Here is a 24,794-nt window from a genome sequence, read left to right as displayed (position 1 = left end):
TAAATTTATATATATATAATTATAAATTTATATATATATATATAATTATAAATTTAAAATTATTTCCCATTGGTTATTTCCAGAATGTCATGGTGAAATACCTGGGTCTTTCCCAGGACCTTGGATCACATGTAAGATGCCTAGTAGAGGACAAGTCTGTCAGGTCTAAACATTAGGCACCAGAAATTTTCTCCTAGGGGAAATGTAATCATAAATAAGAAAAGCAGTTTAGAGGGCTGAACTGGCTTTATCCATCCCTGCCCAGAAAGACCTGGATGGTAAATACAAAGGTCCACCTGGCACCAAGATAGGTGAGACCTGCTGTACGTGACACTCTCCTTTGTGGAAGGGGAGGACCATCCCAACTCCTCCTAAAGCTTTTTTTTTTTTTTTTTTTTTTTTTGGAAATGAGCCTTGTCACTACCTGATGTCTAGGCTGCTTCTTTTTGGTCCTATGGAAATTTACTGTAAATTTCCCAAATCAGATCTCTTCAGGCATCCACTGGAATCAGACCATGATTCATCCCAACAATGAAAGCTCAGTCTCAGCCAAATTTCACCAGTCCACATTTGGGCCACATTGAAAATGCCCTCACTTGCTTTTGGCAAGAAATGCCTTGTCTCACCATTGTATGTCAACCCTGGCTAGGCAGGAGTGGATGAGAGACTGATTTCTTAGGGGAGGAACAGCTATCTAGACTCAGAATGACTTAGGCAGTGCTTCCAAGTTCCCCTGTCCCTCTCTTGTATCATGCCTCTTCTCATCTTAAGAGTTTTCTACTTCCCCTGCCCCCCTTTTTTCGCTTTTGCCCCTTTTGTCCCCCCTCTTCCTCATCTCTTAGTTTCCTGAGGGCTTCCCTGTATTTCTGGTGCTCTCAGAGGCATCACTCAGCCATGCCCCATTGAGCATATCATCTGGTGTGGCACATCAGGGAACAGAGCTGCCATGTCACTGATCCATTGCCTCTTTCCACAGAGCTAGTTAAGGTCATCCATCACTTAGATGGGCCAGCAGGTCAGGCACTCCTGTCAATTCGATCATGAAGCATCATGTTTTCTGAGAGGTAGGAAGGGTCCAATGAGAGCTTTTAGGATCTTTGTCACAGGTACCTTGGGGATAGCTGTCAGGGAATGGCAAGGGGCGTATGCACAAACACCATTTCAGGTGTGTTCAAAGGGGACAGGAATATTCACCTGCAGTGTTCACTGAAGCCCAGCCAGGTGAATTGGGCTGGCCTTTTAATAGTAGAGATTTAGATTTGCTATAAAGAATAGCTATCCACCATGACAGTGCTGAAACCCTGATGAGAACTATTTAGGATATTCAATACAACCCTTTCCTTGGTGACATACATACTAAAATGAGAATTAGGGGCACTGGGTGGTCCAGTCTGTAGGCATCCAATTTTTGTTTCAGCTCAGGTCGTGATCTCAGAGTCATGAAATTGAACCCTGCATCAGGCTCAGAATCACTTGAGATTCTGTCTCCTTCTCCCTCTACTCTTCCCACTCATGCTCTCTCTCTTTCTCTCTCTCTCCCTAAAATAAATAAATCTTTAAAAAAATAAAATAAAGTGGGGATTATCTTGCCTTTGGAATCAGATAGATGGATCTGAGTAGAAATCTTAGCTCTCCCATTAATAAATACATATGACTTTGAACCAGTCACTTGAAATTTGGGCCTCATTTTCTCACCCAAATGACATGAACTAATGAGAATTAAGTGAGATCATGCACAAACCTCAGTTCAGTCCTCTTAGATGGAAAGCCCCTTCGTGTTTCACAAATGTTTCCAAAAGAGCCATTATTTTCCAAAATACTGCTATTCACTAGGCACAATATGTGATCTCATTTAATCATCATAACAGCCAAACTAGGGAGAAAACTCTTTCTCCATAAAGGCAGAGAGATTATACCCCAGATGCATTCTAATATGTCAACTGGGATTTCAGATATGGGACTTCAAATATGCGGCCATATGTTGGGCCAAAACCCCACTGGAGGAGACTGGCAAGGTCACCACCTGGAATGATGGTCTAAGCCTCAAGCAGATGCCACGGGCCCAGTAGTCAGGACTGGAGTTGTACCAAAGTCTTTTCCCTTTGGAAACTATTTCCCTAAATAGTTCTCATCAGGGTTTCAGCACTGTCATGGTGGATAGCTATTCTTTATAGCAAATCTAAATCTCTACTATTAAAAGGCCAGCCCAATTCACCTGGCTGGGCTTCAGTGAACACTGCAGGTGAATATTCCTGTCCCCTTTGAACACACCTGAAATGGTGTTTGTGCATACGCCCCTTGCCATTCCCTGACAGCTATCCCCAAGGTACCTGTGACAAAAGGTTTTCTCGCTTCCTCAAGCTGAGGCACCCAGAAGTTCCCTTACTTTCTCCATTCTCAAGCGCAATCAGTTAAAGTAATAGTCATAATAGCCACTGCCACTTGGAGCACCGTGTGTCAAGCCCTGTGCTTCACCTGCTTTTTCTCATTAAAGTCTGAAAAAAAAGATCTTGTGAGGGTGGTGCTAACATTTTGCAAATGGGCAACTCAGGCTTAGAAAGATGAGCAATTTGCCCAAGGTTAAGAAAGAGTAAATGGCACAGCCAGGATATGAACTCAGGCAGGTATCAGAATCCACATTCTTAGCCTGATATCACCCTGGAGGAAATGAAGTTCTCACCATTTACTTCTTTTTTTTTTTTAATGATTTTATTTATTTATTTGGCCAAGCAGGGGGAGAGGCAGAAAGAGAGGGAAAAGCAGGTTCCCCATTGAGCAGGGAGCCCAATGGAGGGATTTATCCCAGGACCTGGGATCATGACCTGAGCCAAAGGCAGCCGCTTAACAACTGAGCCACCCAGGCACCCCTACCTTCCTCCTATTTTGAGTAGGTATTTTTAGTCTATCCAATACTAGCTATATGAATCTCATTTTTTAATGACTTTCCAGTATCAAAAACCTATTTACAAAACCCTACTATGCAACCATAAATGCACTATGGGAAAAATTTGTTGGTAAATAATATTTCAACCTGACTCACATATCTTACAATACGTTTCTTCCATATTTTCAGGCTCTATTTCTCTTTCAAGTGGGAATTTCTCCACAAGTGATGATGGGAATAAAAAAAAAAAAAAAGATGCTCTGTGCTCTACTAATTCCAACGTCTCATATATAGACAAGTCAGACAATATTGAATACACCTACCTTATGACCGTTTGTTTGTTGGGATCATAGAGAGACATGAAGAGCTCAGCATCTTCCCCAATTCGGCACACAAAGTTCCTCACAAAGACATAGAGGCTATGGGTGGGGGATGAGGAGATCCGGGAATACATTCCATAATCTGGCTGGTCTTTTGACTAAGAGTTGGAGGAAAGAAAGGAGAAAGGTAGAGAAAATCAGCCCAGGACCACTTGGGATTCAAGTCTGAAGATTTCTGCATTATATCCAGGTCTACCAGCAAAAGTTTCTGTGATCTGAGCCAAGTCACTTTGACTCTTTTGGCCTTGATTTCCTCATTTAGGGAAATACCATTGTTTGACCCGGCCTTCCTCATAAAGTTAGTGTCATAAAAAAGCACAAACCATAAAAAGAAAAAAAAAAATGTTTAAATGGACTTCATCAAAACTAAAAACTTCTGCTTTTTCAAAAATGCCTTAAAAAAAATGAAAGGGTTAGGCACAGACTGGGAAAATATATTATTCACAAACATGTATCCTATAAGGAATCATATTTAGAATATACAAATACACAATTTTATTTAGAACATAAGAGTTCCTATAACTCAATGAAAAAAAATTAACCCAATTAAAAGGGGTAAAATATTTGAACAGATACTTCACACACACAAAAAAAAGATGCAAATGTCATAGTCAGTAAGCACGTGAAGAGATAGATACTCAACATCACTAGTCATTCAGAGAGAGGCAAATGAAAACCCAATCAGATACAACCACTAGAATGACTTAAGTTGAGAGACTGGCAAGACTGAGCAAGTGTTGAAAGAATGCAGAACTTATGGAACTCTCATATATGGCTGATTGGAAGGCAAAATTGTACAGCCCTTTGGGGAAATAGTACAGAAGTCTCTTAAAAATCATAGGATCCAGCAACCCTATTGTCAGGTATTACTTGGAAATAATGAAAATATGTGTCTGCACATGTGTTTGCAAATGTTCATAGAACTATTATTTATATAGGCCCTAGGTGGAAACAACCCACAAGTCCAACAATGGGCAACTAGTTGATGATACAGCAACTCGACAATAAAAAAGAAAAAAGTATATATATATATACAACATGAACCTAAAAACACCATGCTGAAGTAAAATAACTCATACACAAAAGACATATGATTTCATTTATATGAAACTCTAGAAGAGGCAAAAGTATAATCACAGAAAACCAATTAGGAATTGCCTAGGCCTGGAGTCTGGGAAAGGGGATGGACAACGAGGGAACTCAAAAAGACTTTCAGGGTGACACAACTGTTGATATTGTGATTATGATAGAGTTGACTCAACACTGTATTTTAGTAAGATTCAGTAGATTGAGTGAATTAATTTTGTGTAAAATTATCTTAATAAAACTAAAATTAAAGTTGCTTGCAAATAATACACAGTGGCTAAAATGATTTTTTAAATCATAAGTCAGATTGTGTTAACCTCGAAAAAAAATTTTTGTTTCCTTGAAATCTTTTGTTGCTTTTCCACCACACTTGGGATAATATCTTAGCTCCTTTCTGTGACCCTGCAGGCCCTGTGAAAGCTGGCTTCTGCTCCCTACCTCTCCAAATCCTTGCTTACACTTTCCTACTGCTCATCAGGCCCCATCCACACTGGCCTTTCTACTTCTGGAACATTCAGAACAGTCTTACTTCAGGGCCTTTTCACTTACTGTTCCCTCTGCCTACAACACTTTGTCCCTGGATCTTCCCAGGCCTGGTGACTTCATATTATTCAAGTGCCAACTCAGATGTCTTTTCTGAGAGAGGCCTTTCTTGATAGTCCCTTTTGAAATAGCTCCTGATTCACTCTGATTCATATAACCCTTCCTTATTACCTTTTAGAGACTTAACACCATCTGGAATTAATCTGTGCATTTATTTATTTACTTCTTATTGCCTTTCTTCTTTTCCCCTCTCTGGAATAGAAAATCTCCATAAGAATAGGAAACTTGCCTTGCATTAAACTACCTGTGGGATGGATGCAGAATGAATTACAGACCCACATACAAAAACACAATAAAATGCATGTGGTTACTGATCATCTCAGATAATAGGACAGATGTCTCCTTGAATAATATGGAGTCTGGTTAATTAGCCTATTATTTGAAGTGTATGATGTGCTACATGACTGCTGTATGACTGCCAAAGCCTATTTTACAAAGCTCACCATTTCTTCCTTGATGCGCTCTGTGATCTTATCAGTTGCTTCCTCATGTGCATGGAACAAGCTGATGACACTGGTATTATCGGGGTCCAAGATATTTCCATCATCATCTCTGACAATCAGATCAAGCTCAAGAATTCTGAAAAGCAAAAACAAAGGGTAAGGATAAATCTGGGGAAGCTTAAGCCTTTAAGATGTTGGTGAGAAGTTTATGACCAGAAAGTTCAGCTGGTCTCTGAGAATTACAGACTTCACGGACCAGCTCTACACCAACAGCCTTGCACACAGCTCTGAGGCATACTGGTGCAGTTCAGCCTCTTTGGGTGGCACTATGGCAGTGTATATTAAATTTTCTTAAGATGTATATTTTTTGCAATACTAAATCTAGAGAAGCATCCACATTTTAATGAGGATGTGTGTTACAGCATTGCTTACATCAGCAAACTGTTGAACAAAACCACAATGTCTGTCAAAGGGAGAATAGTGAAATACACTGTGACCTGTAATGCAATTCCATGTAGCAGTGCTTAACAAATACATCTCCGTGAAAAAATGAAGTATGGAAAAATGCATACACTAGGTTTATACAAACAAATAAACCAAGTCATAAATATTGTCGGGGTGCATGCACATGAATGACAAGAAAGAGGAGAAGGGCCTGGACAAAAAGCACCAAACCACCAATACTAACAACAGGGGTATCTGCGAGGAAGGGTAGGACCCTGGGACCAAGACGGGTAGAGGGGTCAAAGGAGACATGTACCTTATCTTAAGCTGTTTTACAATATCATATCATATCATATCACATGTATAGCAGAAGAATGTGTTCAACAACATTTTGAACATAGTTGTTGGGGGGACATCTCAGATATATTGCTTGTTATCCATAACTTGCTCTTTAGCTCTTTGACTTCCAGGCCATAACTTTCCCCTGCTTGGTATTCATTTGTTCCAACTGCATCTGTCATTCTGATTGGCATCAATGATGTTAAATGTTTTATGTATATAATTTACTTTACATACTATTAACAGCCCCATTTTACAAATGGGAAAAGACCAAAGATATGGGGGCTAATTAATTTGCTCAAGGTCACATAGATAGTTAAAAAAATAATATGACATCCTGGTCTGCACTCTTAACCTCTCTGGTATACTTACTACATGGGAGGCACTTGGGAGCAGTATTGGATTAGGGCACCAAGGGTAGGTTTGCAGATGCCTGGATTTGAAGCTGCTTTTGCACTTGATGTTGGGACGGAGGACCTCAGCTGTCCGTACAAAGAAGATAAGGGAAAGTGGGCTGATGAAGACTGAGAAGGTCGTCAGTGACCCTACTTAGGCACCATTCCTGAGTACTGACTATGGAAGGGCAATATGGACAAATGAAGGAGACTAAGTTTCCATGTCTTGTTTGAGAACCAGATAGAGAAGCACATCCCTCATCTCATCTAAACGCAAACAGAAGGGAGTCAAGGCTCACTCTTTTGCCCACATTCATTAAGAAATTAACTTCCAACTAGATAGGACTCACAATGTTGCCTGGCCATGCTGCCGAACGGGTGATGCTAAAGGAGGATAAATGCTTTCAACTAATGGGGCACAGAGACTCGCATGACCTCAGGAAAGATGGAGCATAGCCGATACATAATTTAATGCCAAAATCTCTCTAGCTCTTTCTCTTCAAAATTTATCAGAGTGGATTATGGTTCTAAAATGTATGAATAAAACATTCTTTAGGGTCCAGCTATCTTGGGATTTGGAGGAGTCATTTGAGGATTCCTCACTCCTTGGAGACCACAGGAGACCACAAGTCTCATGTGGAATTTTTAGAAGCTTTAGTAGTCACAGGCCAGGACTGCCAGAATTCCCATAACTCAGGGTCAGGAGAGGCTGTCTCCCAACTGAACAGCAAACCATTTTCTTTGGTGAAATGAGCATTTTTACATTTTTTCCTCAGAGGTAGCCCCACACTGTTCTCTTCTGTTCAGGAAGGCGATAAAGTAAACCCAAAATAAGGATTTGGGGAAGTCTCCACCGTAAGCATTTTTCAAAAACAAAACAAAACAAAACAAATTAGTGGTAATGAAAACAGAAATGGGTCCTTCTGTGGCTCATGGTCATCCTCTGGACAAGTTCAAACTTCTTTATTTGGCACTTAGGCCCTCAAGGTTCCGGCCCCCTGTGTGTCTTCCCCGCCATGTTCCTGTTAATCTCTGAGCTTCTCCCACATTCTCTCTCTCACCCCTCTTTCCTTCTCAATTATCTAATAATTCCCACTAGTCTTGTTAGATTCCAGCAGGTGTTAGCCACTTCCTTCCCTCCCCCACTCTCTTTCCATGCTTCCTGCTCTTGGGAAAGGCATGGCTTCCTACTCAGCTCTCTGTTCACTTCTCTGTCTCTCATCTTAATCTACCATTGTCCTCGGAGGCAATAGAATGCAGTACTAGTTAAGCACTTGAACTCTGGAACCAAGCTACTTGGTGCAAATTTTAGACATCTGGGACAAAATGGCCTAATGACTCTGCAATCCTCAGTTCCCTCATCTGAGAAAGAGGGGTGATAATAGCACTTACCTACCTCATCGAGCTGTCATGAGATTAACCGAATTAATGTACGGAAAGTGCTTAAAACAGCACCTGGTAGATGGTCACCACTGGGTGAGTTATTATTAGTTCTCCTTGCTTGCTTTTTAGTGTTGACATAGAAGCTATATTTTGTAAATATCTGTGTCCTCAAGGCCTAGCAGGTGCTCAACAAAAGTTTGATGTCTGAATGAAGGAACAAAGTGAATGATGGGAGCAATAAGCTGATTTTGATCAGTCCTGCAGCACTAAATTCCCTGACTCTCACAGTGTGAGGTGTGCCCCTCATACAGCTCCTGACACTCTGCCCCACTCTTCTGTCTCTCAGGAAGCCATCCACCCTATATTAGAGCTCTGAGCTCCAAACATATCAGGCCAGTGATAAATGAAGGTGACCAAATCTCCTTCCCTTGCACGGAAGTCATCAAGGAAAGGAGGCAAGAAGCAAGGGGCCCCCTGGTTCAGGGCCTCCATTTCCAACAATGCCTCTTCCCCTTTAGGGAAGTGACTAAAACTGAAAGCATAGGGCTGGCCCAGACAATGCTGCACAGGCACAGCAGACTTGGGCAGGACCCTCTCCTCCTCCTTTCCCCATCAGCGCCATTCACATACTCATCCAGCTACCATTCACTGATCACCTCCCATAGGCAGACCTTGTTCCCGACACAGAGAGATGGATTATACAGCCACTGTCTTACAGAGTTCCCATCACAGAAGGGGAGACAGGCCAGTAATGAGGTGATTACTGCAGAGGGGACAAGGGACCTGCAAGGGCACCTAACACAGCAGGGGTAGGTAGAGGAAAATCAGAGAAGACTTCCTATGAGCAGTGACCATTTCTTCCATCCTTGGCCTTTTTTCTTAGGATCCCTGTGAAGAAACCACATCTGAAGGTCACAGATGCCATTACTGCAAAGGAGCAAAACTCCCTCGATACTTACACTCCCAGCTGTGACTGTACTCAGCTAACGATGTCAGTGCACCAGTGGCGGCAGCAGCTGGGTGGCAAACCCTTCCTGTCCCTTTGGGATCACATGCAGTATAAGCAGATTTGGACACACTTGCCAGCTGCCAGCCGGGGAACCAACAGAGGGACTGTGTTCCTGATATGGGAAGCAACTGTAAGCTGGACATGTTGACTTTCCTAGTGCCTATGGATCTGGTACACATGACATAGGCAAGAAAGCCTGGTTGCTAGGAAATTTCCTTCTTCTCCCACTAAGTGGGCTCTTTCTACTTTCCCCTTGGGTCTTATGGCCCAGGCTTCTGATACACTTCACAATCTTCTAAACCTGCCATACTCTCATGCACTCCTACCTTCCTTCCCCACTGCCCCCCAACTCAATACTTCATCTTTCACTTAAAATTTCCCTCAGGGTTACCTCCGTCAGGAAGCCTTCCCTGACTTCCTTCTCCAAGTTAAATTAAGAGTACTCTTGTTTCATAAGCCATCAAACTTATCACAATACATATCATCAGTTTGCTTGTAGATCACTCCTAACCAGAATGTGGTTCCTTAGCAGACAGGAACTTTTATTTCTACAGCTTCAACAGCTAGCAAGGTATCAGACCAATCATAAGTGTTTGGTACATGTTTGTTGTTGGGATGAATGAGCAAATGAGTAGGATTTAGAGGTCACCCAAATAAGTGGGAGGGAGGGGAGGCCTTACAGTTCTCAAATGCATCCAGGTAGCATAGTGGCAGTCCTATGAACTCTGGAGTCAGATTGATTTTGTCTAAATTCTGGTTCTGCCATTATTAGCTATGTGATTCTGGACAAATTGCTTGACCTCTATAAGGGCCTCAGTTTCATCATCTGGAAACAAGTGTGGATAATAAAACTGTCTGCCCCATAAAGCTATTATTAGAACTAAAAAAAAAAAAAAAACATAACATCAAGCTTGGTACATAATAAGCTCAGATTAAGTGTTACTTGTAATATTATTAACACTACCATTATTATCAGTGGGTTGTCCTGCCTCAAAAAATTTTCTCATATTCTCTTCAAAGAATTCAACTCCAACCACTTTCTCCTTCCTCCCTTTTGGGGAAACACTTCTGAAACCATGCATATAAGTTTAGTTGATGGCACGTGGCTTGGGTAATTTAGGATGGGGAAAGGGACATTAGGTCTCACACTGATATATAAGGGAGAGTTTTGGTAAGTGTAGGAATAAAATGGCAACTAAGCCAAAAGTGAACCAGCATGACTGTGCTCCTCAGCCCCTTGGAAGTAGGTTAAATGAGTGTCCTAAATCTCTCAGCCAGTAATAACCACTGCATAAGCAAGCCCTTCCTCCACTTGCATGTCCCTAGGTCCCATGGGGGTGATGAGAAAGGCACACAAGCACCGCGTTGGTAACACTCTTCTCTCAAATAGAAAGTGGCAAACGCACATCTAAAAATGAAACCAAGTTTCTCTGGAGGGAGACAGGGAAGAAGGGAGGCAGGTAGGAGAAGAGAGCATCTTTTCTGAGGAAAGAAGGTCTTACTTGTTGCCATAGTCAATTTTGGATGTGACTTTTTGCTTCAGTTCCTTCAGCTCGTCTTTGGGCAGAGTTCCCGAGAGGAGCTGGGACCGCCACTCCATCAGGTCGTACATCATGGACTGCACCTGCATGAACCGCTCCTTTTTGCTGGCCTACAAGATAGGAAACAAGGAACAGTCACCTGGGCAGAGGGTGTGTGGGCATCTGTGTGGCAAACTGTGCCAAAGTCAGTCGAGCATGTTCAGGGGCCGTGGTGAGAGCATCTCTCCTGGTCCCTACACAACTGCCAAGGGATTGGGTGGTAGTCTCCATCGTTCACATAATTCTTCCTGCTGGGCCACAGAGACTTCCAGAAATGAAAGTAATAATCCCAGTCACGTCTTGGTTAAAGCAAGGGTTATCTCTGACTCTCATCAGAAAAGATACTGGTTGAGCAGAAATGCCATGAAAGCTGCTATAATGCAGGTCCCAGAGCTCAAGCCCTTTAGGGCTGGGAACCAGGGCCATTTTTTCTGGTGATAAAGGCCTATTTCTAGGGCAGTGTTCCCCGACTGTGACATGTGCAACCTATGGGACGGAATGGCTTTTGGTGATACAAAGACCCAACATTAAATAACATAGACCCATATGGTGATTCTCCTTCCATCTTCTATAGAAAGGAAGGAGAAAGGCACAGTTTCGTGGTGATACAACTTTAACTCCTCTCTCACATTTCTCAATTCCTTTTTTTAACAGGGAGAGAGAAGTCTCAAGTGCAGAGCTTTTGACAGGTACTATATAGCAAGCATTTAATAACATTGCCTTGTTTTCATTGTATTTATTTGAATAATGTTTTTCTAATCATGCCAAGAACTTTTGGCTATCCATTTGGGAAAGCATGTGGAATAATAATGAACAAGAATAATAATAATGTAGTATTTTTAAACATGTATAAAATTAAATAAATATATAATAATAATAATATGTATTTGTTCTTTGTCCCCCGTTCTTGGCTCAGAGCTCCTAAAGCCCTTGGAACTTCCTGAGTGCTAAGAGCCTCTTTTCTTATTCATAATGAGCCCCTTTTGACCATACCTGAGTTTATAACTCATAGAGGCCCCCTCCACAGCTTCTGGATGGGGAGCAGGATGCCAGAGGAACCTACCACGTGGTTAGAAAGTTGGAACTTTCAGCCCCACCCCCTTCACCCTTCCCCTTCAAGGAGCTCAATCAACAATGACTAAAGATTTCATCACTCATGCCTATGTAATGAAACTTTGATTAAAACTCTCAATCAATAAGGTTCAAAGAGCTTCCCAGATGGTGAACATATCTCTGTATAGAAAAGTGGCATGCTGAGAGAAGGCATGGAAGCTCTGTGCTCATTCACCCTAGTTCCCTTACCTGTGTATCTCTTCCATTTGGCTGTTCCTGCATTGCATGAGCAGGGGGAGAGGGACAGGGAGAAAGAGAAGCAGACTACCTGCTAAGCAGAGAGCCCCTGGGGATCATGACCTGAGCCAAAGGCAGACATTTAACTGACTGAGCCACTCAGGCACCCCTGCATTGTAGGCTTTATAGTAAAACTAACTATAAGTAGACCTCTTTGCAGAGCTCTGTGAGTTGTTCTAAATAATTAGGAGACCTGAGGTGGAGGTGGAGGGGAATGATGAACCCCTGATTTTGTACTATGTTTGGACAGAAGTGTGGGTAGCCTGGGGACCCAAGACTGGGAACTGGCATCTGAAGTGAGGGCAATCCAGTAGTTTTGAGTTCTTAAACCTATAAAAATCCTAAACGGACTCTGGGGAGTCAGTGGTAGAGTTGAATTGAATTACAGGGTATCTGGTCAGTGTTGGAGAATTGGAAATTGTTGGAATGACATGGCATGCTATAAATTACTTCAGTTTACTAAAAAGGGAGCCAACTGAGATATTAAGCAAACGTTATTCATCTGGTATGCAGACATGGCAAGAATCATGAAGGTGATATTGAAACACCACAGGTTTAAGGTTCTCTTTACAAGGATAAAAAGCACAATAGACTTTATATTCAAAGATTTCTTAAGGGAAAGCACCAAGCTTCCATGGTGTAGGTGTATGCAATTTTTAAAAAGGGGGAGTGGTGATGAATAATTAAACCACTTGAGCTTCAAATGAACTTTCTCCTAAACTTTCCTAACAACTTTTGAGAAACTTACAGAGTAGGATATGCCAATTTCCATATATTATGAAATATCCACATAGGAATCGACATTTATGACCATAAAAGTTAAGTCTACAAATACCATGTGTACATCAGCAGGTGTGCGCAGTACTCTAACAGAGATGCAGTAAGCTTTGGTTGACATTTTCACTCTCGGCTTAATGGTTTTCTTAGCTAATTGCTTTCATTAGGAGCTTTAGAAGCATCAAAGGAGGATTTAAAATTAGATTTGCTTCCATACAGGGAAAACACATACAAAATGTGCTCTTTGTTTTTCCAGGGTCAAAGCTTCTTCATGGATCTAAGGACAATAGCATTAGTTAATTAATATATGAGAATGGTATTTCTCTAGGTATTGTCAGCAGACTACCAAACCAAAATCCCCAGGGTTTATTATAATGTGGAGTTTCATGATAGGAAGTTTTATTTTTTAACAAACATTTTTGAACTTATTTTAAAACCAAAGGATCACATCAGACCCCTGTGTATTACAGCTGGCTCACAAGCTTGCGGTGTGGCTTTGAGAAAGTTACCTAACCTCTCTGGACCTCCATGTATTCATAATGTTTGTTCTACTGTGTCACAAGAGCTACCTTGGCCTGCCCTGCTCACAGCCAAATTCCAAAACTGAACCAAAGCAAAGACCGCAGGAAGCTTCCATCCCCGGGAGCAGGGTTCTGGGCCTCACCACGTAGAGCTGTTTCCAGATGCTGCCCCATTCCCAAAGTGTTGTTGTCACTTCTTGTGCCAGAGGAATTTCTGCAGGAATGATGTTCTCGATATTTCTATTTAAGGTGGGAGACAAAATTGTGTGAAATTGATACCCAGGTGCTAACAAGATAAAATGCTGGCAAATTTGCATTCAGCTGCAGCTGCTGAGAGGGGCCTGCTGGCAGGAGACTAAACCGCCTCCAATAGCCACACCAATTACATTATGTAAATGCAAGGAACTTCCTTTTTAATGTCCTCCTTCACTGGGGTGGGCCCTTCAAGCTCATTACTCAGGATTAATCAACTTTAATATAGTTCAAAGACAGCTGCGGGTGAAAAGTTTGATTCTCCAAACTTCCTAATACCCCCTCAGAATCAGATGTGGATTAGATCTCCTACTGTATGCGGAAAAGGAGACAAGCAAATACATGTGGGCATGGAGAAGGGGCATGAGCTGATTCACATCTGCCAAGTCAGGCTTTCAAAGCAGACAAGACAGAGACATCTGTGAGCTATGGGAGGGTCAAGCCTGGTGAAGAATGACAAATACCTTCTTTTCTCCACGGTCACTTCCTTGATGTGGATAAAGGATTTCGGGAAAATTCCCTGTTGGGAATAAAATAAAATGTCAAATCCTTACAGCAATAACTGACCCCAGGCCTTCATGGTTTTTCCCAAAAACAATTGACTGGTAAAACTCTCAAATATTACAGGAATAATTCATTCTCTTACTTCTACTTCTTACCAGTTCTCCACCAGTTGGCTGTCCTAGATCCCATAATAGCCCTAGATTCCCAAGGATGCTCCAGGCCCATTGTGGACACCCATCCTACCAAATGACAAGACAGCAGCACATAAAAGACTCACTCTAGGTGAGACAAAATGCTCTGTCTCTCCCCTGTCCTGCCCAATTCCAGGAAAGCAGTCACTCTTCGCAGTCACAAACAGCTGGAATATCAGGTCCTAAAGCAACAGCGGTCCTTGGTTGCATATGGGCTATTTTGATAAAAGACCTGTTTTCCCAGGGTTTATGTTATTGTTCTTTGGAGACCAGAGTAGGATCATGCCTCCTAATCAGCATGTCAGGGAGGAAGGAACAAGAGTCTTAGTCCCTTGTCCCCAAAGTTTGGCTCAGTTAATAAGAGAAGCTTATCAATTACTTGAAAATTCCTTCATAAATGAACCAGGGTGCACACTGGAGGCATCTGTTTCTGCGCTAGACACGATGAGCCGTAAGACCAGTAAAACAGGTGGCTGCTCTCATGGGGAAAATGGTGTAATATGGAGTTGGAACAGGTGAACTCCCTGAGGACAGAGGCTGGACTTCACTCTGTGACATGAGGAACTGTTAAATGCCCCCAAACCACTAGAGAAAGGCAGCAGAAGATAAATTTCAAATAAAACATGCACATTTCCATGGGGACTCAAAGAAGGGAGAAATCCTATATAATTGGCATATCAGGAAAAGTTGGAGGGAAAAGAAAGCGAGGTCAGCCTTAAGGGGAAGGGAGTTGAGGCACAAGTGCCAACATGTAGAGGTGGGAAAGCACAGGACTCAAGGAAGAAGAAATGAGACAAATGTGCTGGGGAGCTATAGTGGAAATAATTGCCCAAAGGGATTGCAATCTCATGTAAAGACATCCAACATTGTTTCAAATAGAAACAGATACGCCTTACCTGTAACATTTTGTGCTTTAGGAGGTATCCCCTATACCAATCTGCAAAGAGAAAATAAACAAACAGGTCTCTTATCTATTCCTATAAGTTTATTGCTGGGGTTTTGTTGTTGTTGTTGTTGTTGTTCTGTTTGTTTTTAACTAGCAAAGAAGCTACTGCCATGTGCTTTAGACCTTAGGTACAAATACAAGTCTGGAAGCCCTCAGGCTTCAACAAAATCTGTTGGATTCATTGTGAACATCTCCAAAAAGCATTTAAAAAGACAGGGATTTCACATAGCAATACAAATTTCCTCCTTCTGAAAAAAATAGGAGGCCCAGGGATGGTGGCCAGTGCTTCCCCATGGCCACAGTCAGCTGACAGTGAAGACCATTTGGTCCCATTAGATGGGAGGTGCCTCCAACTCACGAGCCTCTATCCAACCCTTCACTTATTTCCATTACCTGACTCGGTCCTATACTCATGTGCATGTTTCAACCTCTGCCTTAAAGATGTAGAAAGGCTTAGGGAGCTCGTCAAACATCCTAAAATAATACCCATAGTTCTAACAGCAGCAAATAGGATCTCATATGTGATTTGCAAAAGTTAGTTATTACAAAACAGACAAATTTAGAGATAGGTAGGATAGGAATTTTAAAAGATTCTTCCCTTTGCAAGAACATCAAAAATGATTCAATTAACAGAAGTCCAAATTATACACAGTCTTTGAACAAAATGAGCCTCCATGTAGCAAATATTGATGACTATAATGAGTCCACTGGCCTTTGCAATGATTCAAGCACAGCCAAGTAGCGGCATTTGTCATCTTTGTAAATAAAAAGCGTCTGTCGGGAGCCTCATTAGCAAACCCTCATTACTAGGCTGACAGATTGTTGTCGAAATATGTTCTCAACAGACATACGTGCAAGCCCCCAAACAAACAAGTTAAAATGCAAAGTCACTCTTCATAATCATGAGCCAGCTTGAAGGTCAGGTCCTAAAGAAAATTCTAAAGCAACAGAGCTACAGTGGCTCCTATTTTGAGAAACAGCAAGAGAAGAGGAAAAGGAAGGAAAGAAAAGGCAAAACAACAACAAAAACAAGAAAACAAAACAACAAAGAAAGGAATGGAGGTCAGAGAGAAAGAATCTCAGGTTTGGAATAAAGTACTATTCCAAGCATCATCATGTATGAAGTCTTTTAATCCTTGTACAAACCAGGAGGTAGGAACTGTAATTATCCTACTTTGTAAGAGTGGCCTACCTGAGGCAGAGAGAACTTAAGTAATCTACCCAGGGTTACACAGCTAGTAAGTGACAACACCTCAGGATTTGAATATAAGCAGCCATCATACTGTGTTTCCTGTCTGATGGAGGAAGAAGCATGGTGGTTGCCTAGTATTTCCTCCCCTTAATATCTGAATCCCCGTGATCCTACCAAGCAACTTACCAACCACTGGAATACTTCCAGTGCTGGAAACCTCAAGAAGCATCTCATTCTGTTTACACTCCTCTAATAATTTGTTCATAACTGCTGGTAATAATTAACCATTAACAATAGCACTTTTCCTTTCTGAGTGCTTGCTGCATGTTAAGAATTTTAGTAAAGTTTTTATTTTGTTTCTTTAAAATTATGAATTAATCTTCACATCAATCCTCCAAAGCAGATATTATTATTGCCTCAGTTCTATGAATGAAAATAGGCACAGAATGATCAAGCAACTTGCTTGTGGTCACACAGTTGGTGGGTGATATAACTAAGATTTAAATCCAACCATAACCCCACAGAGATGACACTCCACAACATTGCATTGTAACAACTCCTTTGTTTGCAGTTCAACCCCATGCCACCAACTAGATATAAAAACATCTTTGGAATATTGCTAGCTACCATTTACTGATACCTAATGTATGCAAAGCTGTATGCTAAGTGTTATACATTCATTTCCTTATTTAGTCCTCATATCAATACTGTGAGCTAAGTATTATCATTCCCAATTCATAGATGAAGAAGTTGAGATTCAAGTCAGTTGATGTAGTGGGCCAAATCACACAGCCAGGATTCAAGGGCAAATCGGAACAGCTTCAAAGCCAGCCCTCAATGCTGTTCTGCCACATTAGCCCTAGTGTGATGAGCACATATACAGAAAAATTTCTCTCGGACTACAAATACAGACAAGGGTCTCTTAGTTGCAGTGACCTGAATCCACTTGACGGCTAAGGCCATCAGAATCTACCAGAGAAAAGAAAAATAATCAAGGGGCCAATAGTAGCTACCCAAAGCTCATGCTCAACTCTACATCTCCGTGACAAGAGCCCCGTCAGGGTCCCTTGACTCCCTGGTCCAGGGCCATTGCCTGCTTAGACCCTTGAGACTCAGTTACTTATGTACACCTTGTGATGTACACCTTCTGATGATCAGAACTTCAGCTCACTCTTGAGCAAGGGAAGGAATCTATTGACTGTTACTCCACATACTGGTTTCAAGATTCAAGTTCAACAACCGCTGATAGTTCACCTATTATGTACATGGTACCGGGCTAAGTACTTCAGAATAATCCCCTGTGATCCTCATGAGAAGAGCTTATTACCACCTTCACTTGCAAGGTGATCATAATAACCTCAACTGCATCAGGGCTGCTTTTAGGACTTTTTCTGACATCTCCACCCTTGCTAGGTCATTGAGTTCCATGACTCCCCATTATCAGCTCCTTAATCTTTTCGCCTGTCACCTATATCTGGCTATACTCCAAGACCTGACTGGGCAGATAACAATAGCTGGCATCCCTAGTAAAATCCATGACAATGAACACCATGATCAAAAGCAGGCTGTGTAACATAGTACTTGCTGTATCTCAGGACTTGCCCCCAGGCTGAACACCCTTTCCAGTTAAATAAAAGAAACACCATCCAGGAGATAAGCACTTCTGTTTTGTTTTGTTTTGTTTTGTTTAATTTTAATTTTAATTTTTTTTATAAACATATAATATATTTTTATCCCCAGGGATACAGGTCTGTGAATCGCCAGGTTTACACACTTCACAGCACTCATCTTAGCACATACCCTCCCCAATGTCCATAACCCCATGCCCCTCTCCCAACCCCCTTTCTGTTTTTAATAGAAAACTCACAAAGTGTATCCTGGAGGAAGATGAGAAAAGGAAATGTTTACCATTCTTCTGGACAATCGTGAAGTACTAATTTCTCAAATCTTCCTCCCTTCCCACATCTCAAATACCTAAATTCTCTAATCAGCAGTTGTGGAGGGTCAGGAGAAAGTTGAGGAGAGATTAAAAATATCCCAGGACAATAGGAAAAAAAAATCCATGGTTTATAGGAAGCATAATTTTCAGTCAGGTCACTAAAGCCTCAGTGTTTACATTTATAAAATGAGGGAAATAACATTTACCCCACAGGGTGTTGCAGAAACTGTTTTTTAAACATGATTATGAAGTAAAGGCATAAAACCTTGGACAGGAAGAAAACATACCAATTTAGGATAAATGTTACCTACAGCATAGACAAAAAGATGAGACTAAAATGGAAGAGGGATAAAATGAGGTTTTCAACTGCATCTAAAATTTTTACTTCTCAAAAAAACTGTTATTATTTGTTTATTGAGTGGTCATTGCCTGAATGTATTTTACTTTCCTGCATAATTGAAATATCTAATGATACCAAGATCAAAAAGAAGCTAGTGGTTAAGAGCATGATGTCTGGAATCAAATCCTTGATTTGAGTAGAGATCTATGACTTACTATCTGTGTAATCTTAGACAAGTCATTTTACTTCTCTGAACCTCAGTTTTCTTATCTGAAGGTGGGAATAATAATGGTGCTTGTCTCATGAAGCTGAAGTTAGATAAGAAATTCAGAATTTTCCCAGTACCTGGCATATGGTAAGTGTCCAAATTCAGTAAATGCCATTCTCTCTTTTAAAAATCAATAATCAGGGGTGCCTGGCTGTCTCAGTGGGTTAAAGCCTCTGTCTTTGGGTCAGGTCATGATCCCAGTGTCCTGGGATTGAACTCCACATCGGGCTTCCTACTCTGGGAGGCCTTCTTCCTCTCCTACTCCCCCTACTTGTATTCCCTCTCTGCTTGTGTCTCGCTCTGTCAAATAAATAAAAAAAAAAAAAAATCATCATCATTATCATCAACAACAGCAACCAGAGAAAGTTGGGCATATTTTCTTTTTTTTTTTTTTTTTTTGAGATTTTATCTATTTATTTGACAGAGAGATCACAAGTAGTCAGAGCAGCAGGCAGAGAGAGAGGGAGAAGCAGGCTCCCCGCTGAGCAGAGATCCTGATGTGGGGCTTGATCCCAGGACTTTGAGATCATGACCCGAGCCAAAAGCAGAGGCTTAGCCCACTGAGCCACCTAGGCACCCCAGTTGGGCATATTTACTATTTTATTTTCAGAACCCACAGATTTTGAATACCACTGCTTTTTTCAGTGATTTTTTTTCAGTCATTTCAACATATTTCCATAACAACAAAGTGAATGATACATACTTCAAATTTAACAAAACGGAGCTTATTGATGATTTGGCCTCATCCTCATTCAGAGGAGAAGAAAACTTCACTTTCACATGACCTATCTCTAAAGCAGACCCAAACAAGGGCCATCTCCCTGCAAAGTGGCATTTTAATAAGACACCCTGTCAAGTGCTCGTAATGATACCCTTTTACCCTGAAAGCAAAGAACTTAGATCACTCTCAATAGAGTTGTTGCCCCAGAAGCTACTGCATGGCTCTGGGTATACCTTACTCAGCAAGCAGTAGACGCAAAACTCTCCTTGCAGAGTTCTTTGCAGCTGAACCAAGAACAAGGTAATGCATTTAAAACTTGGAAAGATCTCCAGATATTTTTAAGTGAGGAAAGCAAGTCTCAGAATGGTATGCACAGTGTGGACCCATTTCTAGGAAGCAACAAAAGCTATGCCTTACCCTAAAAAGCAAAAACTTCTAATGTCAGCATCTTCCCTCGCACCTTCCCTTTGTTTCATTTTACTAGTAAACACAATTCAAAAGCTCCTTGGGAACCTTGGGAACCCACTCACTTCCTGTTAATAATAGGCCCCCATGACCCAGACAAGTGTATATATCAGTAGGTGGAATGGAAATTTCGCTGTCATTCTAGAAAGGAAGGAAATAATTGAAAGTGGAGCAGACATTCCCTCTGATGGCTTATAAAGAAGAGTCTAAACAAGCAGGGCTGCCCCAAAAGACCATTCCTCTACCACAGTCTATGCAATTAGAAGAGAAAGAGTGTCAGGGAGAGACAGAGAGAGACAAACAAAGAGACAAAGAGACAGGAGGTGGTAATTGCTGCCTTAGGAGCACTTGGTGTAGCTTCCCCACCCCCAAGCCAAATCCAAGTATGGGGGTGCAGTCCAAGAGATTTACTCCTAGGGACACCTGGCCTCTCATTCCCCAGCTACACAAATATTCATGTAGGGCACTGACAGATCTTCAGGCTTATTTGATCAGGAAAGACAGAGAATTGGAAAGAAAGTACCCTGAACTCCTTCCCACCCCCAACCTTGTTTAAACTGGAGAAGGAATGGAGGCATTAAACTGGATATAGGAATAAAGTCTTCTTTTGGAAATGTAATTAAATATCAGGAATGATGTCAACCAAGTGGGACTGAAGGAAGTGACTAAAGAAAAATCACATGATTTTTTTTTTGTTTATCCTCCCATTAGGAATTCCGACTGCCCAATAAACATATGTATTTTCCCATATCTAAAATCAGAACATAGAATGTTTATGTAGACTCTGGGGTAAAAGAGGTGACCTGAGAGATATACTACAGACCAAAAAAATAAGCATTAGGATATCTAAGGCTTAGTAACAACAGGTATCCTACTGAACAATTTGAGTTTTCAACACAACAAAATATTATCTTTATAATAAAAAGTTAACCAAAATGAGCTCCAGTGACAGGAAATTCATTCACATCTAAGGTTCCAGGCCAGGTGTTTGTCTTCCTCATTCATCCAGCTGAGTAAATTTAGTATAGGCAAGGAAGGGCTAGCCTCACCCATTCCAGGCAATCAAAGAGCCAGCTTTCAGGTTCTCGGGGCCATACTGTAAAGATATATACCTGCCAATCTCCATGTAGCTTTAAATAATGGGGGGAGGGATGGAATTAGCCAATACAGAGCACTGAAGAGTTAGGCGTGGTGCTAGATAGCTTCTCTATTTTCTCACACTATCCTCATAACAAGCCCAAGAACAGGCAACCTTAACACATTTCACAGGTGAGAAAACTGAAGCCCACCTACCCAGCTAGTGGGTATAAGGACCAGAGAATAACTTTCTGATTCAAAAGTTCACAGTCTTTCCACTCCTTTTTTGGTTTGTTAGTTTGGGGGAGGATTTAAAAACTATCGGTGGTGCCTCAGTTAAGCATCTGCCTTCGGCTCTGGTCATTAAATAATTCTTCTTAGGGGAACTGTCACGCACCGCTAGGGGGAACACAGAATGGTATAGCCACACTCGAGAAGGGAATGGAGGTTACTCAGAAAGTTAAAAATAGACCTACCCTACGATTCAGCAATTACAATACCCAAGAATACAAAAATACTAATTCAATGGGATACATGCACCCTGATGTTTACAGCAGCAGTATCTACAATAGCCAAATTGTGGAAACAGCATAAGTGTCCAGCAACAATTGAATGGACAAAGAAGATCAGCCATAGAAAGAATGAAATCATACCATTTGCAAAGACATGAATGGAACTAGAGAGCATGATGTTAAGTGAAATAAGTCAGTGAGAGAAAGACAAATACCATATGATTTCACTCGTGTGTGGAATTTAAGAAACAAAACCAATGAGCAAAAGGAAACAAGAGAGAGACAGATACAAACCAAGAAACAGACTCTGAACTATGGAGAAAAACTGATGGTTACCAGAGAGGAGGTGGATGAAGGGATGGGTGAAATAGGTGATGGGGATTAAGGAATGTACTTTTTGTGATGAGCACAGGGTGTTTTATGGAAATGTTGAATCACTATATTGTATACCTGAAACTAATACTGTGTGTATGTTAACTATAATTTAAATAAAAACTTCAAAATAAGATAAATACATGTTTCTTCTTTATAAAGATTTCCTAAAAACTCCTTTAAAATAAAAATAACTATGAAAAGCATTAAAAAATTGAAATGATTATGATTTTAATTATAGTATCTTATTTCTAATTGATATTGACAAACTCTGTTATAATAGTATCATAAAGTTAATCTATTCCTTCCTATTCTTCACTTCTTGATTTTACATGTTTTTTTAATATTATTCACTTTCCTAACAATAACATTTTTTTGGTACTCATAAACATTGTGACTTTTAAAATTTTATTTTACTTTATTTCTTTTCAGTGTTCCAAAATCCATTGTTTATGTGAATTTTAGTATCAATCTTTATAAATTGATTCATTTAGACTCGATGCTCACCACTATTTTCTTTTATCACAGCTTTTTAATTCCTGTATTTTTAAATTTTGATTCACATCTCAGGTGGCTGGATTTCATTTTTCAAGTAGGTTTCTGCAAAAGGGTTTCATGGGCACACCCAAGTTCTTTACATTACATCATCCTGACTCATTTTTGACCAACACTGTGGTTTTCACTTTTTTATATTTGGTGGTAGCAGGTTTTCAATCAGGATCATAGGCAGAACTCCCCTTCTGCAAAACAGACAATACCAGGCATGGTTTCAGAGCCTGTAGCCATCCAAAGCCCTCAGGGAAAACTTAGGGTCCATAAATTACAGTTAAAACTCCATATACATATGGGGGTGGGCATGGTAACTCCTGCTGTTTTGCATACAAATGCTTCAGATAAATAGATTCATGTTAACAGACTTCTGAACATTGAATATGTATTTTCAAAGTATTCGTGAATTGGCACTCACTCACTAAATTAGTATGCCCAGCTCTTTCTAGAAAGGCATTGTGGCCACTTATTACAAGGATACATTAAAATAAAACTAATAAAATAGAATCAAAAATGGAAAACCAGAGCCAAAGAAGTTAGTAACAAGGACATTAACCCCGAAGACAAATGAAAGTGGCTCAAGTCAATAAGGTCAGACCTTTCTGAAGGTCAGACCTTTCTGAAGGTCAGACAGCATGCCAGGTGAAAATAACAGAAGGCTCTGATTAGGCAACCTGTGTGGTCAGTTAACTGCCCAGAAACTCTTTCTCCAGGAAAATCTCATGAAAAGAAGAGGAATATACTTGTCTGAATCTCAAAATGTGGAACATAACAAATCATCACCGACAGTAGGCACAATCTTGGTAGGCACAGGGTGGAAGAAAGGGCGCGGGCTGGCATACATAAGGAGGGATACAGAGCTATGCTCCCTGTGTGATCCTCAGGGAGTCATTTCCCTTCCCTGAGTCTTGATTCCTCCCTTGCAGACATGAAGCCTCATGTTTCTAAGGATTAGCATTCGGTAGCACAGGAGACACCAAGGAGATCGGTCATGCTGATATTTTCACTCTTTGCCCTTGTTAGATACTTACAGTTTGCTTATTTGCCACTGGGTAGAACAGGATTTATGAAAGATGGGCTGCACTGAGGCAAGGGGGCTGGGTGTTTGGAATCATATTCCTTCCTTCCTGCCCCAGCCACATTCACTCTGTGTCTAAAAGATTTGCATAGGGCCAGACTGGAATTTTTAGAGGCCTGGACATTAAAAAGTGCATTGTTTTACCTCAGATACAACCCAGAATAACAATAATACTAAAGGATAAGATAAATGAAAGGGAAGTGAACAATGTTCTCCTTTCTACCATGATGACTCCTTGAAAGCTGTTTTGAGATATCAGATATCAAATACATTCCCCCTCACAAAGGCTCTAATGCTTGTTTGTTTTTTGGTTTGCATGCATGTGTGTGTGTGTGTGTGTGTGTCTGCTTGTAGACGTGTGTTTGTATGTGTGTATATATGTGCACATGTTTCTGTGTGTTTATGTTTGCATGTGTGTGCACATCTGCTTGTGTATGCGTGTGTGTATGTATGCATGTGAGAACATGTTTGTGTGTGTGTATGCATGTATGTGTGTGCCAATCTCCAGAATTGCCTTGGAAGTTACACATGGTTGGTCTGACACTGGGGATAAGACCTGTCCTGTGGGTTGCCTTGAGGAGTGACCAGACTAACATGCTATAAGGAAGTTAGCATAGTGCCCCAGTATGTAGTAAGAATCCAAACACAGCGAGTTCTGTAGGCAACCTCCTTTCCTCTGGCTGGCTATTTCCCCTGGAGGGGGCCTCCTTCATAGCAGCAGGCCTGCTTCCTGTCCACCCCTCTCTCCTGTCTCAGCATAAGAACTCTCTAATCTGAGAGATTAGCTGAGAGGGAGGGGTGGAACTGGGGCTCAGGCCACTCACTTCTTTCACTTCTTTCTTGCTTCTTGCCCTGCCCAGCTACAGGAAGGATATATGCTCTCCACACGGCAGGGTAGAGGTAGGCCCAGGGAGGGGGAGAATGGTGGATGCCCTGCTCTGTCAGTGAGAACTGGAAGAGTCTGCCTGATTGTGGCCAAAACACTGGCAAGTTCACTTGGCTCGTACACCCAAGCCATGCTCCCAATATCAATTTTATCAGTGACATAGGTGATATACTGATTTATAATTCCCTGACTTAGGGATCCAAGGCCATTAGCTTTTGTGCAAATTTTTAAAAGCTCCCCTATCACCACCATCACCATTGAACACAGTCCAATACACATTTGGCTTCAAAAGAAGATGGCATTTCTGT

At 41.2% G+C, this 24,794-nt stretch overlaps 1 protein-coding gene across 1 annotated transcript in view; it reads right to left on the bottom strand.

Annotated features, from left to right (window-relative positions):
* The window catches only part of DOCK2 (dedicator of cytokinesis 2), a 413,194-nt gene that overhangs the window by 366,008 nt on the left and 22,392 nt on the right, over positions 1-24,794 (bottom strand). The window contains exons 3-8 of the mRNA XM_059416333.1: positions 15,038-15,078; positions 13,911-13,966; positions 13,338-13,434; positions 10,469-10,617; positions 5,397-5,532; positions 3,208-3,362 (exon numbers count right to left, since the gene is read on the bottom strand). Of these exons, the coding sequence (XP_059272316.1) occupies positions 3,208-3,362; positions 5,397-5,532; positions 10,469-10,617; positions 13,338-13,434; positions 13,911-13,966; positions 15,038-15,078 (634 nt within the window). The remainder of the gene's footprint in view (positions 1-3,207; positions 3,363-5,396; positions 5,533-10,468; positions 10,618-13,337; positions 13,435-13,910; positions 13,967-15,037; positions 15,079-24,794) is intronic.

Source organism: Mustela nigripes, chromosome 12 (assembly GCF_022355385.1).
Source record: "Mustela nigripes isolate SB6536 chromosome 12, MUSNIG.SB6536, whole genome shotgun sequence".
Classification (NCBI taxonomy): domain Eukaryota; kingdom Metazoa; phylum Chordata; class Mammalia; order Carnivora; family Mustelidae; genus Mustela; species Mustela nigripes.
Note: the sequence above shows the minus strand (reverse complement) of the source record. Positions and strands in the feature narration are given on the sequence as shown.